The 17,721-nt window shown below is 40.4% G+C and overlaps 2 protein-coding genes and 2 long non-coding RNA genes across 4 annotated transcripts; 1 reads left to right on the forward strand and 3 right to left on the reverse strand.

The window, feature by feature from the left end:
* The first annotated feature begins 832 nt into the window (after positions 1 to 832).
* Positions 833 to 7,312, forward strand: LOC121050356. Its single transcript, XR_005802754.1, has 4 exons — positions 833 to 894; positions 5,464 to 5,541; positions 6,353 to 6,651; positions 6,799 to 7,312. It is a non-coding gene; the product is annotated as an uncharacterized LOC121050356 (long non-coding RNA).
* On the reverse strand, positions 3,281 to 4,366 carry LOC112178050. The gene is made up of 3 exons (XR_005802755.1): positions 4,184 to 4,366; positions 3,842 to 3,936; positions 3,281 to 3,395 (listed from the first exon to the last, which is right to left on the reverse strand). It is a non-coding gene; the product is annotated as an uncharacterized LOC112178050 (long non-coding RNA).
* Positions 7,313 to 8,392: 1,080 nt separating the features above from the next.
* LOC112178147 lies at positions 8,393 to 10,949 on the reverse strand. The gene is made up of 2 exons (XM_024316340.2): positions 9,422 to 10,949; positions 8,393 to 9,015 (listed from the first exon to the last, which is right to left on the reverse strand). The coding sequence occupies exon 1, from the start codon at positions 10,821 to 10,823 to the stop codon at positions 9,480 to 9,482; it is 1,344 nt and encodes a 447-aa protein (XP_024172108.2). The 5' UTR covers positions 10,824 to 10,949; the 3' UTR covers positions 8,393 to 9,015; positions 9,422 to 9,479.
* On the reverse strand, positions 9,283 to 16,631 carry LOC121050751. The gene is made up of 4 exons (XM_040511806.1): positions 16,059 to 16,631; positions 12,994 to 14,359; positions 12,760 to 12,899; positions 9,283 to 12,660 (listed from the first exon to the last, which is right to left on the reverse strand). Exons 2-3 carry the CDS (start codon positions 13,727 to 13,729, stop codon positions 12,805 to 12,807), a joined length of 831 nt encoding a protein of 276 aa, XP_040367740.1. The 5' UTR covers positions 13,730 to 14,359; positions 16,059 to 16,631; the 3' UTR covers positions 9,283 to 12,660; positions 12,760 to 12,804.
* Positions 16,632 to 17,721: the final 1,090 nt, after the last annotated feature.

The raw sequence follows: 17,721 nt of genomic DNA on the forward strand, positions 1-17,721 counted from the left end.
TCTCTTAGAATTTCCAAGTAGGATTTCTACTTGCAGAGAGAATAATAAGTCTGAACATAATTTATTGTGATATCACCGCTATTTATATTCCAACATGGTCGAAAATTTGAAGACATGATATGCTTCAACTTCCAAAGATTAAACTCGAGACAGAAGTAGCTTATGAATGGAATTATGGAACGATGGTAGGTGGGACCGTGGGATAGTCAGCAGTCTATTGTTGGTGATGTGCTTAAACTATGGGTAGCAAGAACTATAGACTAATAGTTTACATCAAAACAATTAGGATTTCCAAAACTAGGATGAATTCTCTTAGAATTTCCAAGTAGGATTTCTACTTGCCTAGAGAATAATAAGCCTAAACGTAATTTATTGTGATATCACCGCTATTTATATTCCAACATGGTCGAAAATTTGAAGACATGATATGCTTCGACTTCCAAAGATTAAACTCGAGACAGAAGTGGATTATGAATGGAATTATGGAACGATGGTAGGTGGGACCGTGGGATAGTCAGCAGTCTATTGTTGGTGATGTGCTTAAACTATGAGTAGCAAGAACTATAGACCAATAGTTTAAATCAAAACAATTAGGATTTCCAAAACTAGGATGAATTCTCTTAGAATTTCCAATTGGGATTTCTACTTGCAGAGAAAATAATAAGCCTGAACGTAATTTATTGTGATATCACCGCTATTTATATTCCAACATGGTCGAAAATTTGAAGACATGATATGCTTCGACTTCCAAAGATTAAACTCGAGACAGAAGTGGATTATGAATGGAATTATGGAACGATGGTAGGTGGTACCGTGGGATAGTCAGCAGTCTATTGTTGGTGATGTGCTTAAACTATGCTCTTTTGCAACCGAGAAGATATATTCTTGCTAATGGTATTTTCTTATCTTATATATGAATTATGAAGTTCCTATATATGCTCCTATGATATGTTTGTCCAACTTTACTGGGAGTCCTGATGATCTGATTCATTGCATCACTACTAGAATTATGGCCCCAGACATCGGCCAAAAACTGATGAGAAACAAAAACCCGACCGATGTCTTTGTGGGTAATGAGAAAGATCCAGAAAATGCAGACATCGGTTTTTAGCCGATGTCTAGTATTCGTGTAGACATCGGTTCCACATTTTATTGTATTTAATGCTTAAAGAAATATAGATTACACAACACAAGTTTGCGTTTTAATATCGTTATTGATTTAAGAACCGATAACTGATATTGTTACAGACATCGGTTCCCATTTTAGAACTGATGTCTGGTACTCAGTAACATATCGTTTTCAACAAAAAATCGATGTCTGTATATTTTAGTAACATCGATTTCCATTTTGGAACTGATGTCTGGTACTCAGTAACATATCGTTTTCGACAAAAAATCGATGTCTGTATATTTCAGTAACATCGATTTTCATTTTGGAACTGATGTATCTGTATTACTAGACATCAGTTTTTATGGTTAAAACTGATTTCAACTTTATATCTAGACATCATACTAGAAAGTACGTCCGCGCGATGCTGCGGGTTTAGGCGATAAGAGTAGTAATCACAATCTTATAATGTTTGCCGAATATGCTATCGTTTTACATATCATAAAAGCTGGTTCACAAATTTTTTCACTAACTCCTACAAACTCTCTCTAATTCTTCCATTATCAAATCTATACATTCCTCCATTTATGCCTTACAGATCACCAGCCTCTTCCACATTGTAAGTTGAATTAGAAGCAAGAGAATACTTTTGTTTGGCTGAAAATTCCAGCATGACCAACCTATATATAATCTCCTCCATTTTGGCTACAAGGGATGAATATGCCACAACCAACAATTCCTTAGTCAAAGCTTTGTTTTCTTTTCTTCTTTCACGTTTGCTCTTCTCTTCGTGAAAAGTATCTACACAACTGCAAGATTCAAAAATCAATGATCAATGATCAATTCATGACAAAACAAACATAACAAAAAAATTCTTGTTAGAATTCCATTCTATTGATACACACATCACTAATCATATCAGTTTCACTGAATATAATGACCATACCTGGTGATCAGTAACTCTAGCACTTCCAGTGCAGAATCCTCCTTCTGCGGCTAAGGTGTGTCCCATTGCAGCAGTAATTATATCTATCTTTTCAACCTACAGATATCACACCACTGGAAAATCACAAACTAACTATGAATCAATATATTCTGATCTTTTTTTCTTTTTTAAGGGTGTTTGAAAAATACCAAAACCCTGCAAAATTCAGTGAGACCTCGTCCAGCTTTTCCAAGGACACCAAATGAGTTGCTCTCATCTAATAAAACACGAAACCTATATTTCTCCTTCAATTTAACAATTTCGCCCAAGAGGGCTATTTGGCCAGAATTCTGCAAATTTTAGGATAAAGAAAACCAGTCAAGCAATTTCTTTAACTAATTCGAAGAAAATAGGGGAAGGAGGAGCAATTGTATGTTATAATCTGACAGTATAGAAAGAGCTAAAGAGGGGCTTTCATTCTGTTTTACTAAAATTTCAACATTAGTTAAAGTAATAAAACAACTATAACATAGGTAAATACTTAGCATTAGAAAGCGGGAACAGAGTACATGACAACAGAACAAGTCAATTCACCTACAATTACTAATCAACAAGTTATTCAATTCTCATTAAAAATGGAGGCAGTTTGCTAACATGGCAACTATGAAAGGATGAAAGGTCATCTTGTTGACTTTCCAGTGACAAAGCAAGCTCTTGCTTTTTAAGTACAATTGTCCTCTTGCTGACAATGGCTCTTTAGCAGAAATTCATGTAGGAATGGAAGTCTCACATTTATTTTGCATAGTATTAGCAACCTCTATAATGAAATTGGATGATGTTTAGTTGTGTTTTCAAAGAACTCAGAACATGCCCCAAGAAATTGCAAAGGATATATTGTAATGCATAGACATAGATACCTGGAACACAGCTTCAACCACAATATAGCGCCGGAGTTTCTTAGCCCGCTTATTCTTCAGAGTGATTTCCTCCAGAGTATTCCTTAATGATTCCATGTCATTATGCTTGAAATACACAATTGTGCTTCTAGAAAGATGAAGACCATTTTGTATTCCCCAATGGACTCCTTCATCCCTAAAAAAGAGGAAACAAAAACCACTTTATATATCAATTCATGTCTAAACAGAAATGACTCCTTCTCCAATGCAGATGTACATGACTCCTGAGATTATACATTGCTATAAATACGCTATTCATGCTCTCATTCATATAGGAAAATTATATCAGTAATATGAAAAGTTATCTCTTACAAGCAACTTCTCATGTCCTATCAATCCAAGATAATTTGCTGAAGCAAAGTTCACTACTTCTTTGCCATTGACTATTGTATGTGGCCCTGCAGCACTGAATAAATTATACTCATTAGCAAAATCCCTTAGAACAAGGAATACTGTTCTATATTTACCCATAGACAACATCATTTTAACTCCAAGATATAACACTGAAGAAAATTGCAATAACCAATTATTTATTCTTCCAAAAAAAATAACATATAATCAAACTAGACATTTAGCAAGTTCATATGTGGTGATATGCAAATAGTAGCATAACTAAAAACTTTATTCATTGAGACAAAAGTTGACAACTAAATTGGTCACATAGATCTTTTCTTTCAAATCCCATGAGGAAGTATAATCAAATTACAATTTACAACAATGCCTCAACACTTCTGACTCCTTGTTTTGTTAAGTTATGAATATAAAAAGCGGTTCAATGGATTAAAGGAGGTGCGCAAGCAGAGTGTATTGTTCCACAAGAAAAAAGTACTGGCATAAAACTTTCACACAAACCTTCTCTGTTAAAGGCTTCTTAGGGGGCTTGTAACTTTTCTGGGAGAATAGAAAAACAATGACTGCAAAAAGAAGTACTTCTACAAAAAGATGTCCTGCAAGAAAAAGGCCAAACAAGAGAGATTTGTTGATCAGAAACTATCCCAGACATTCAAGAGAGATTTTTTCAAGCAAACAAAATTGAAAAACCAGAAACAACCCATAGGGGATATTCAATAGGTCAATGAGAATTTCCATTCAAGTCAATTATTCCAATAATCTCAATTTCAGCAAAATAAAGTTTAAACAAGTTAACACTCCACACTCATACCAAAAGAAAAACCAGATCTAGAGTGGTATTACCGTAGCCCATCGCCCTGAACCAAATATTCTGCAGCCACCAGAAACAAATACCCAAATCCCTGCCAAAACATCAAAATCATGCTATAAACAAAGTCTAGACCCATTTACCTGCCACCATATATAATCCGTAGACTCATTCTGAAAAGCTTGAAACAAATCGAGATATGATCCCTAATTTCTTTTTCAGTTTTCTCCAGCCACCAGAAATGAAATTAACCCATATATCTGAGCTTGAACACTAATAGGAAGAATATGTGAGATGATAAGAGCCGTATCAAAAGTTCATAAATTTAAGATTGGGTAATCAGGTCGGGTCTTACTATTTCGAGCAATAACGAGCTCTTGAAGCTCTGAGATCTGACTGTTGAACCCGGCAATCAACGAATCCAACGATGCCTCTGCTTTCTCCGCTCCCATCTCACTCTCTCTTCACAAGAAAAAGACAATGAAACACCATATAGAAAATCAGTATTGGTGGTGGGGAGAAGAGAGAGAGGACCTACGCTGGTGGTGGTCGGAGAACGAGCTCGAGGCCGCTCAGGTCTGAGAACGAGCTCGAGGCGGGTCAGGTTGGAGAACGAGGTCGACGCGAAGAAGGAGGCGCGCGCTAGAGTCAATGTGAGAGTTAGTAATTAGGGTTTGTAAGTTTTAGACAAAGTGAAAAAATTCTAAGTGTCAGGGAAATGAATATTTTGGTCCCCCCGCATATTTGAAAATTTCAACTTAGTCCCTCCGCGTTTTTTTAAATTTTTCGAACGAAACTTTTCACATCGGTTACTTTGGTGACTGATGTCCATAATAACAATAGAAATCGGTTTTTTCACAAACTGATGTTAACACGTTTTTTAACATCAGGTGCAATCCTGACCGATTTAATAGTGGCGATGTCTAATGACATTATTCTAGTAGTGCATGATATAAGGTTTTGAATCACATATGTTGCATTAGTTATAGTTTCAATTCAGTCTGTCACAGATAGGAAGCCCTCTCATTTTTCATGTAATAGCATATAATTATGCTTCTCCTTAGAATCAAATGCACCCTCTGTTCTGCTATTGTAGGTCATCTAGCTTCATTTTTTTTCTTCTTCTATTTATTCAAAATATTACAAAGACGACAGTAGATGAGCCAATTACATTCTATCGATCTTGTTATTCTGTTTTGGGTATAGTTCTGTGATACTAAATACTTTTTAATCCAAATGCAGCAATTTAAGATTTTGAGAATCAACAAAATTAGTTTTGAAACTTCTCAAATCTTATGGTCTGTCTTTTATGTAGATCCGACAACCCTAAAAAGCCTACCTATTGAATGTCTTGCTTTCTTGCTTTGGAGTTCCTGAGGAAGGAGAGGTTCAGGTTGGACTTTTCAGATAGACGCATAGAACTCTACTGCTGTGAAGTGGGACCCGATAAATGTTCATAGACTGCATTTATTTCAATATTTAGATTTTCTTTGACTTAAATTATTGTAGATGGAAGTACTGCTGATAGGTTGTTGAGTAAACCAATTAGGAATGTGGCAATCCATGATACGTAGGAGTGTTTACATTGTGTTGGAATTAGAAAAAGAATTAAGCATGCACCAATTTAAACCATTGGAATTTTAGTTTATATGCACTTAAATATTTTAGGCATTAAAGGGTAGAAAGAAGGATAAAAGCCTCACCATTAAACTGCATTGCCCCTCTCATCTCTCTTGTTATAAAAGTACGGTGAGTTCTTACAAGTTTACAAGCATTGTTATTTCTTTCCCTTTCTAATTACTGGGTTGTTATTTCTCCTTTCCCCAGCCTGACATATTGGTTTTGTCCGCCTATGGAAGTACGTAGGTGTGAAGACTGAATTGTGCTTTACTGCGGCATCATGTAAATCACTTCCAGTTTTGAGTGATTTTTTTTTTTTTGTCTTTTGTGATTTAATAATTTTTTTTCTTCAAGTTACACTGCACATTTTTGTTGTCTATATAAAATGATGGCTTTGTCAATTTATAGTTACTTCATAAAAATAAAAAAAACCATTTATTTCCCCTCTGTAAGGAGGTACCTTGGCAAAGAATATAGTTACTACCATACATTACCCAAACTAACAAGCAACCATAGCATGTTAATCTGTGTTTTGCTAGTAAGTTTCTAGACTTGGCTGGTGACTAATGTGATTTTATCAATAGTGGCAGCGTTTGGAAGAAGCACTAATAGCAAAAGATGTTCGACGTGTTGGTGTGCGTTGGGATAGGATATGCTCAAGTAACAGGCTTCTCTGGATGGGACTTCATGGTTCAAAGAACTATGAAACTGTGAAGGAAGCCAAAACTAATCTTGAGATAGAAGTGGAATCAGTGAATGGAGATTCTGGAATGATGGTACCTGGGATAGTCAGCAGACTATCTATTGCTGGTGATGTGCTGAAATTTTGCTCTTGTAATTGAGATAGCTGATGAATGGTTGGCCAATGCAGATCCAAGCAGAGGTAGGAAACTGTGCCATTTTGTCTCTTATCCTTCCACTTGCCCTTTAATCATCTTGCATGGGAAACCTGAATAATTGCTTGTGCTTCTGTCTATTCCTTCCTTTTCAGAGGGTTCACTTCGAGCTGCCTGCACGTCTCTTTTTGCAGAATTAAACACCATCTGTTGTGATTATATTGCTCAAAATGTCTGGCGTCATCTGATGACATCAAGGGCTACAAACTCTGGTATTACAAGAGTAGAGAATGACATACTAAGAGCCTAGTTGTGCCTTATGCTGAGAATGGCGACTTGGGTCACCAAAAGTGATTAGTGTCAAGATAATTCACAAAAGCGTGATTCACCAGAGTGCAGGTTTTAAGAAAGAGAATCCCATTCATTGAAGTAATTAATTCTAGCGCCATGAGGGAGTCTGAAACTACAACGTCAGTTGGGTCTCTTCTGAATTTGAAGTTAGGGAATGGGACAAGATTCGTCCAGCTAAATGATTCCAGTTACTAGTTGAGAAAACTTAGTCACCTTATCTTGGTTATTCAAGCTGTAGAATGTAATCATTAGATATTTTCATATTCACTGTTGTTGTTTCTTTCATATATTTGAAGCAGGGTACCTTATATCTGTTGCCATTTGGATTATAATAAATCCACATTTTCTTTCTCAGTAGTTCTCATTTGCTTTTAATAAGGGTACCTTGTAAATTCAAAGAAAGGGGTACCTTATATCTTCTTGTGAAATTTTTCATACCGACTGTTGTCATCTGGCTTCTTATAAATCTGCAAACTTTTTCCCTTAAAAAATAAAAAATAAATAAAAAAAATGCAGATTTTTCCCAGTGGTTGTGTCTTGTTTGCTTTGGATCTATCTTTAGTAACTACCTTTGATTCCGTGATGAGTATTCGGAAGTTCATAAACTTTGTTCATAAAAGGGAGATGTCGTTTGGTTGACCGAAAAAAATATGCTTCCTCGTCTTCTTTCTTCACCGTCTGTATGAGAAACCTTTTCCATCATCATCTATTTTCTGTTCTCTTCAGCGAGAAAGAGTTGAAAGGTCTAAATGGGTATTATATGGGTATTGAGCTCCGTCAGAACTAAAGCTGCTACTTCGAAGGTAAACTCCCTCTACCCAGCAGCTTATAGCTTCTGCTGCTTTAAAGTACAAACCCAACAGTAGTCTGTAAAGCCTTCTGATACTGGTAGAAACATAATCTGCCTCGAATCTTCAAGTAGGCACTGTTTCTATTATGTTACTTAAAATGGCGTAAACCAAAACCAAGTACCACAACGATAAAAAAGAGTTAAAAAACTGATACACATCACAGTTATTCCTCTTCTCCATGTCTTCGGTACTTGCTCAGACCATTTGTACCTATAGTTTTGGCCGAACCACTAACCAGTTGTCCTTATTGGCTTTTGCAAAGAAAAGAACCACCTTGCTTGCAAGCTTGACTCCTAACAAGATTAATCGCAAGCTTGGGTTTAAACAGGATATCTTACCTAGTTAATTGCACGCATACTCAATATAGACAGCGAGATACAGATCCTATAATGTTACAGGGCCACACAAACTTCACACAAAACTTTGAACTACACTGGAAAGAGACATCATTGTTCCTCTAGGTTTAGAAGCCCTGGAACTCGAATCTAATTATAGCTTCAACCCTTGAACCCTAGGATTACTCATATCACCTCCTTTATAACAGAAAATGGGGTAAAAGAAACTCAAGAAGCACAACAAGTGAATAGAAACATAATCTTCTTCGTGTCTGTATTATTTTTCCCCAACAATTACACTTAAACTTGGGTTTATGCCACCTACTTGTTTTTTCTATGAAAAGAAATCACTTAGCCAGCAAGCCAAACAAAATTAAAGTGCCAAACACATCATTTGATGTAAGAAGGGCACCTGCACTGCACACCAGATGGCATCAGGAAACCTGGTGAACCTCACTATGGACTGCTTCTGCTAGTCCCTCTTCTTTAAGTCAGTCTGCTCCAGTTAGTTGATTAGGAACATGAATACAATCAACATTGTATACAAAAGCCTTCAGACTTCTGATCCACCTCAAACAAGTCCACTGTTATATATCTGTAAGCAGAAATCACTGCTGCTGCTGTTGTAAATAGGGGATTCTCCTGCTTGTATCCGATTCCTTTTGTACTGCAAAATATACTCCTAAAATTAACACCACTACCCTGTCATTCATAAAAAAATACCTTCCTCGCTTCAGTTCGTAGATAAACATGGAGATCACAGCTTTTGTAACAAAAAGTTCCAAATGTTTCATCAAAACTTAAACAATGCCTGCAAACTGAATTATTCTGCTGGCACAGATTGAAGCCTTTTGAATCTTGGACATGCAAATGGCTGCTTATAATACATAGCAGTATTAATCAAGCACCATCCTGCAAGAACAGACATGCATAACATATCTGTATACTGCCTTTATAGTTGAATGATCATTATTTCCACAAATCACTACACAACACGGATTATTAAGAATTAGACAACCATATTGTGCACCAGATATAGAAACTACCAGTACAGAAAACCAATGCAGATTATATTCTTCTTGACAGCGCATAGGATAATTGTAAAATAATACAAAACAATCAGGAGAGGGAAAACAATCAGGAGAGGGAAATAATGTTATCATTGACTGAAACATATATCTGTTTAAGGAGCAGATATAATACAAATACAGAACATGAAATACTGAAAAGAACAGAAAAAAAAGTAAAAAAAACAGATTCTAAGACGCTGAAAGGTCCTCCTCCTACTCAATCAATATATTACGAAAATTATCATCAGCAATGCAACAAACTAACTAATTACAGCACAAAGCAACCATATGCTTCAGGATCAGGAAAAGTGGATGGGTTGGTACAGAATTTGAAGATACGAGTAGGCATGAATTGGAGGGTCAAACAATTCTTCTCGTCCTTGGTGATATCAACTTCAAATTGAAATGGCATGGCAACACCCCGTGTCCTATGAGTCCCAGCCTCGTTAATATCAGGTCCTTGTTTATAAGGCATAACCAATTCGGGGGCAATAATGCAGGCTTTCTGACCTCCTATATGAACAAAATAACATCTTTTTGCAAATTCATATTCCTGAGGCAACCTTGGCAGCTTAAAATCACCAATCGGTGTGATAGATTCTTGATTTTCTTCCAAGGACATAAGATAAACTCGTAGATACCAACGACCCATAGTATAGGCAAACATTATCTTCTTCTTGTCATCAGCCGGCAGGTCCAGGACCAAAGCTTTGTTTCCAAAAGGAAAAGGGCCGCGTTGGCACATAGAAGAGACTAATCTCCATTCTCTGTCTGGGTCAGACACATCGAAACAGAACACAGGACATCTCTCCTGAGACACAAACATCTTGGTGCCAGTAACTGCATAAGAGAGGTTGCCACCGCGGTTATACTGACCATGACGTTTGAAGAATGGAGGCTCTGGCAGGGGCGCCCAACTCCCCAATTTCGGGTCGAATACCTCAAATGCGGGAGGATCAGCCACAAGCCTATATGAAAGTGCATACAGTTTGCCCCCCAGCTCCTCCATCCGTGGACGAAACTTGGCTTCAACTAATGTGCCATCCATCTTGGTAATTCTACTATTATCACGAGGCTGCTTGTTGGGGTCAGTTTCAAAGGCATAAACATTTCTATGCCAAACTATGTCGGGACGATCGAATGAAGGCATACGGCCGCAGGGTTTCATGCCGGCGGCGAAAACAATCCGGGAGCCCCACACACCGCAACCCACAGAACCGGGGAGTTCATCCCCGGCTTTATAACCCACTTGCCGTAATTTCAAATCATCATCGGAGGAGGAGGAGGATAACAAATCGGACAACTTGATGGCGCGGACAACATAAGCGACCCACTTTCCAGGGTGGTGTTCAATGTGACATATGTACAGAGACTTCTTAGCCTCCTCCTCGTTCAACTTCAGCTTCTCACTTCTCTTCTTCTTCTTAGACCTCCTGTACTTATCGGCCTTATGATGCGGTGGTTCACGGCAGCGTCGAAGCCGATGACGCCCTTCTTCTTCGCCATCGCTGGCTCTGTTGGCTAGGTTGAGAGTGGATTTGAGCGACATGGAAATGTTTGGTTTTTTTAGTTTTGCTTTCGGCTTCGGGCCTTTGTTTGTATATTTATACATCAAAGCCTTTACTCCTGATCTTAGAGGGAACTGGACTACTCCTTCTTTAGTTCGTAATAGGATTCATCATTGGGCTTAAATCTGTTTCGGCCCAATTCATAAAGGATTCATAATGTATTTTATTCCTAGTTAGATTATGTTTCTAATCCTGGTAGACTTATATTTTGTTTCCAAGTTTGACTTCTATCAGGGATCTTCACTATTTACTCAATTTAGACCTAACAAATGTCAACTTACTCCACTAAAAGATTTATGTGGCCGCTTACCCAATTTAAATACAAAAAGACAAGTCTGCCCTTGAAATAATTAAAAAGTCATTGAAGACTTCACCAGCCGAAGTTGTCGGAGGTTCCCAAAAAGGTCGTCGGAGACTTTTATTACCCTCCAATAAATTTTATTGTGGTATTGGGGGGGGGGGGGGGGGGGGGGGGCCAATAAAACAAAACACGGGACTCCGATCACCGTTCAAAGTGAGATATAGTACTTAATTTTTCTTTTACTTAATGCCTATCGGTGTTCCAAGAGTACTACTACACCCAAATAAATTTTTATTGGCGGCAATAAATAATTTATTGGGGAGTAATAAAAAGTTTATTGCATCATATTGGGGGCAATAAAAAGTTTATTAGGGGGCAATAAAACCGGACGCCAAACTTCGATCGCGGGAATCCGGTCACAGCCGAAGGTCCTCAAAGAGGTCGCCGGAGACTTTTATTACCCCCACCAATAAATTTTATTTGGGGAGAGGGGGGATAAAGTTTACTGGGGGGCTTTACTTCTTCCACCCGAGCAGCAGATTCCAGTTGCACGATGTCAAGCCGTTTTACTTTGGCCGACAGCTGTTCGCCAATGCAGGCAATCTCCTGTCGTAGCTCCGCCACCTCGACATTGTGCTGCACGTCCCGATCGACAGCAACCTCCAACTTGCCCCGCGCAGCCACCAAGTCCACCTCCGCCTTGGAGAGTTGCTGCTCACACTCCTGGAGCTACTTCTTCACACCCGCCAACTCCTTGCGGAGGCTATCAACTTCGGCGCGTAGCTATGCCTCAGTGGCGGATAGCTTGGAGACCGCCAGGAACAACTCATTCAGGCCAACGGCAAGATGGCCGAAGGCCGAGCTAAAGGGCGACTGTTGCAGAGGGGTGTCCTGAACGGTGCCGTCCATACCCCTAAACCCCAACCGTTCGCAGATGCTGAAGAGCAGCTCCCGCTCGCTATTGGTGAGGAATTAGGTGTAGGAGGCGAAGGAATCGAGGTCACCGGATGGCACTTCCCCGCCGGCATCAGCAACAACAGCCTTCCCATCATTCCACGCCCTCTTTTGTTGCTGGCGCAGGGAGAGCGGCATATAGTCCACCGCGACATCGTCCTCCTCGCCATCATTTTGCCGCCTTTTCCTCTGAAGGGCTGCACCCGGGGCAGCAACAGCGATAACTACCCTCGCCGAGGTATCCGGCTCCAGACCGGCTATAATAACGGCCTCACCATAGCCAGGATCTTTCTGCGACGCTGCTTGTTCCTTTTGCACCACACGGCGCGTTCCAGCAGGCCTCTCCGCGGCATTCTCTTACCACCTGCCCTCGGCCACCAGGAGCTCCGATCGGGTGGCGGTCGGTCGCACAGCAATTTCCCCGACGACAGGGAGATGAGAATGATGGGGCATCTCCAGCACAACCTCTTGCTTGGAAGGCCTGACCTCCTTCGTCTTGGGATCGACGGTGGTCTTCTTCACATTCAGGGCCGCCGCAAACATGCTCTATAGGTAGTTGTCAAGGCCAATGCTGTCCATGGCTTTGTCGAAGGCCGCTCGGCTCAATTTGTTGTCAGGAAAGGGATCTACAAGGCCAGGGTCAAGTTAAACTGATAAAACAGTGGAGACACAAAGAAAACTAAACCAAAAAAAAAAAAAAACGAAGTATACTCAGCGGTAATTACCTGGAACTCGAGTCAAGTTCAGATGCGCTAACAATTCCTAGCCGGTCAATAGCCGTAGATCAAGTTGCGGTTCTTCCAGCAATCGGTAATTCTAGCCACGCGACATTCCTCCTCCGGCATTAACACAAAGTGCAACCTTGCTACACACTCAAGAAGAAGGGAAGTGTTAGTTTTGGATATAGCAGAATGGAAGCAACAAAAAAAAAAAAAATCAAAAAAGCAAACAGCGGCAACCTCGGATAGGTTGAAACTTCGACTTAATCCTATGGGTTGGCCTCTCTTTATTGAGGGTCGCGTCGTACTCCCAACCCTCGGTCGTGAAGTAGCAAGTTGCCCGCCAGGGGGACATAGAGTCCGGAGGATTCTCGACTAGTCGAGGCGCCCCGGTACGCCGACTCAGGTTCACTTGGCCACTACACCCTTTCCTCTTCACGTACACTAACTCGTAGAAGTGCAGAACCTCGGCCACAGTCGAACCTTCACAGCCGGACATCCTCCACAACCCATTCAACCCAATTAGAAGCTTCCACATGTTTGGACAGATTTGGCCAAAAGCGAGGTCGAATTCGCACAATAATATTTGGAGGTTAGGCAATAGTGGGAATCGAACCCCCTGGCGAAGCACCGCCTCGTGTACAGCCGCGTACCCTGCTGGCAGAGACGATGCTGGCTCATTTCTCAGCAACGCCCTTAGCTTTGCCACCCCAGGAAGCTTGAACACTCGCTTCATCCTATTGATTGCTGCCTGTGACATCGGGTCGCCCGCTTCATCCACCGGCATCCCATCTGACAATTTCCATGTCGATACAGCAGCGCTTTCATCAGCGGGATTACCACCCTCCTCATGCGAACCGCTAGCGACACCATGACTGGCCAACCGCTCCTCTCGTCGTTGGCTAGCGACGGTATCTTCCCCGGCTGACGTAGCAGTTTCCGCTCGTCCCCTACCGCTTTGCACATCTCCAGCCATAGTCGGATATATTGTACGCAGTGATTCGATATCTAGCGGATCGGACAGTGAGGTTCCTGCGGGGAAAACGGACTCAACAAGCCAATAAAAACCATATCTGAACCGCTGAGCGACACGTCAGACCCGGAATCCTCACTACTCAAGATCTCTTTGATGTTAGCCATCACAAACACCCTAAAACCCAAATAAGTTAGTTCCAAATGGATCTAAACTACACCTATGTCAAATTCTATCCAAGAACACCACGAACAAAAGTTGAAAGAAAACCCAGAAAACACCAAAACAAAAAACAACATATACCCCTCCAAACCCAGATTCGACCATCTAGCAAACTCACAACCATTGTCACGCCCCGAATTTTGAATAACAAATTCAAATCCGAAACATGGATTAAACAACTACAACAAATAAACGTTCAGAATTTTTTTCATAAACAACGACACCACACGCCACTCAAAAATTCAAATCTCGAAAACCTCGAGTTAATTATTACAACTCACTCTTACAAGTAAGATTGTAAAGCTCTAAATGTGCATAACAAACCTCTCAATAGAAAATCAGAGTATCGCATGCAGCTACTCTATACAGCCCGATCGCCTTCCTGATTCTTCTGTACTGTAGGATTACCCGCTACACCGTTTGAATAGTGTACCGGGAATTGCAACAACACAAAACCCGGTAAGCTTTTTGCAAAGCTCGTGAGTAAACAAGAAGGAACTGTTGATTTATTATATCACAATACTTTTAACTCATGCAACAACCAACAATCTCAACATTCACAAGAAAACATCAAACCAACTTACAGAAAACAACGAGGAATACATCCCCACAATCCCCTAATCTCATCATCACCTATGTGGTCTTTTCAACAATTATTCCTCTTGCATGTGGTCTTTCCGACAACCTGCAATTATCCTCACTGCATGTGGTCATTCCCACAACCTACAGTTATCCTCACTGCATGTGGTCATTCCCACAACCTACAGTTATTCCCATCGCATGTGATCTTTCCTACAACCTCAAACACGTGCACTCCGGTTTATTATTAAACCGAAGGACCTTAGACCATTTGGTCTTCAGAACCCCACATCATTGACTTCTATACAACCCATCAAGTCAGCTATGATTTTTCGAACATGAATTAATCCATCCAAAATCATCATATATAAATATGGCACAATACATTTCAGTCCATATTATATATAAAATCATCACAATTCCACACTCCTCAATGACACACCATTCTATATAAAATCACGTAAATATATACATATATATATATATATATATATAATTATCCTCTCAGGGATAATCACTAATACCAACTATAGTTCAAGCATAAAAATCGTGAAATTCATTTATATAATTAAAATCATTTTACTTACCTATGGACCGTAGTTGATCCAGTCCATATGATTTAAAACAAATATTTATTCCGTAAATATTTTCACACAATTACGACAAAATAAAGAAATTAAAAGTATTCGGTTCGTAATATGAACCACGTGAGATTTACTCACCTCTAATCCAGCTGCGTCTTCTTAACAGCCAAATCAACGATCCACCATCGTCCGCCAAATCAATCCATCGATCACCTAATCCAATGTGATCTTAACATAGCCAACAACTCAAAAACATAATTAAACGATAATCCAACGGTCGGATCCTAAAATAAAGACGATCCAACGGTCGTATTCTAAAATAAAGACGATCCAACGGTCGGATCGAAATTATATGATGATCCAACGGTCGGATCCACACGGATCGCCCTTAGGATCATCCTCCTAATTTATCACGAAGATCCAACGGTCGGATCTTCCTGAATCGTCCTTATAAACATCTCCACAAAATTTTATGAAAATCCGACGGTCGGATTCTCACGAATCGCACTCCGAATCACTAATTAGCAATTATACGAAGATCCAACGGTCGGATCTTCGCCCATGACCACACATGGTCACTGGGACAGTCGTACGATCAACATATCAAAACTACAAGTCCATCGGACGGTCCGATCTTCACAGATCATTAATCGAACCATCGAAATTAATTAAAAACCGTAAAATTCATAACTAAATCATACGATATCCAAAAAATGCGTATAATATATGCAAACGATCGCATTGAAACGTAGAATCTAAAACTGTAAAGAAATCACATTTTTGACCCCCGGAGGTGGCCGGAAAATGGTCGCCGGAATTTGGACAGAGCCGCCGCCGACCACCGTCAATGGTGTCGGGCCCAGGCTTCTCCTCTTCATCTCATCAAGCCCAACAATTTCCATAACTAGCATGAAGTCTGAAAATGAACAGAAGTGGTCGAAAATTACCTTGAACAGTTTGAAGGTGGCCGGAAAATTTCCAGAAACCGGCGAGCCATGATTTCGACGTAAAAACTTCAATTTCAGGCTTCGATTCCTTCTAGAGAGTTGTTAAGAACATCAAGGCGAACTCACTGGTTCAAGAATCAATCAAAACGATGCACTACAGCTCGAGATATCACGATCGAAAGGTTTTGGTTTCGGATCGAAAACCGGTCGAGCTCCGACGAACGTGAAACCGGTCACTCCAGGTGCGATCCTTCTAGTATGATGATCATCAGGTTGAGGCGAGTTCATAGAGCTAAGGATAGGAAGTTTTGGTGGCCGGAGCTAGAAGAAAACCGGCGTTGACCGTTTTTGGTTTCAAAGTTTGTAGCTCCGATCTGCCGGATTTGAGGCCGTTCCGGTGGAAACAGTCGAGTCTAGCAGGTAGGCGGTGTAGAGGCGAAGGCAAGGGAGGTGGTTTGGCGTTGTTTGGTGGCCGGAGGGTGGAGAACTCGGCCGGAGCACTTTTGCTCTGTTTTCCTTTCGGCTCGGACGCGCGCAGGAGAGAGAGAAATCGAGTTTCAGGCTTTCCCGAAATGGAAGGCTGGAAATAATATTTTTGGAAATTCCCAAAAATGGAAATTTATACTAAACTGGAAATTTCTTCCAAAATTCATAATAAATTCATACGAACTCCGATTTTTGTGTTCCGCATATGCAAGCGATCGTATCGACGAGCTCTACAACTTTCATCAAGGAAATTTTCCCAAATTCGGTACGTATAAAAAGTCAACTTCCGCGTGCCCCTAATAACGCACGTTTCGAAAATTAAAACGTACGAACTAATTCCACAACTTCTCCAAGCTTCGTACTTTCGCCCATGGCCACGAAATCATTTCCAAAATGTCCTCGGAAAATAATTTGAATTTTCGGGGTATTACAACCATCAACCATCAACCCTCTGCCAAAAACGCCAAAACCAACCCACAAACCTTTCTTGACCCTCAAACACGTTGTCACAAAAAGGCAAGAATGCATTCCGAGGCAAAAGTATCAAGAAGCACAAACAACAAACAAACAATGAAGCACGAAGGCCAGATCACCAACCTTGTAGCAATATAAGCCTTTGTCGGTGGTGAAAGATGTGTGTTATTGATCGGAGGGTTCCATATCGATCTGGTTGTATCCTGAGAAGGCATCCATAAAGCTGATCGAGGAGCTTATGGCCTGCGGTGGAATTGACAAGATGGTCAATTCTTGGCAGGGGAAAACTGTCTTTTGGGCAAGCCTTGTTAGATTGGTGTAATCGACACACATTCTCCACTTGCCATTGGGTTTCTTTACCATCACAACATTTGATAGCCATGACGGGTAGGATACTTCTTTGAGGAACCCGATATCTTGGAGTTTCTTGACTTCTGCTTGGATGGTCTTGTATTTTTCTTCTGTAAAGGCCCTTCTTTTTTGCCTGATAGGGGGAACGTCTGGTGAGATGGTGAGCTTATGGGTCAGCAATTCTGGTGAGATCCCTGGCATGTCAGCATATGACCACACAAACACCTCATGTCTGGACTTGAGGAAGGCAATTAATTATGTTTGAAAGTGTCGGTCTATCTTGGAGCCAATCTTGACCTTTCTTTCTGGTTTCGTGTCGGATATGGAGACATATATCAAGTCTTCCAAGGCA

The sequence above is a fragment of the Rosa chinensis genome, chromosome 7 (genome assembly GCF_002994745.2).
Source record: "Rosa chinensis cultivar Old Blush chromosome 7, RchiOBHm-V2, whole genome shotgun sequence".
Lineage (NCBI taxonomy): Eukaryota > Viridiplantae > Streptophyta > Magnoliopsida > Rosales > Rosaceae > Rosa > Rosa chinensis.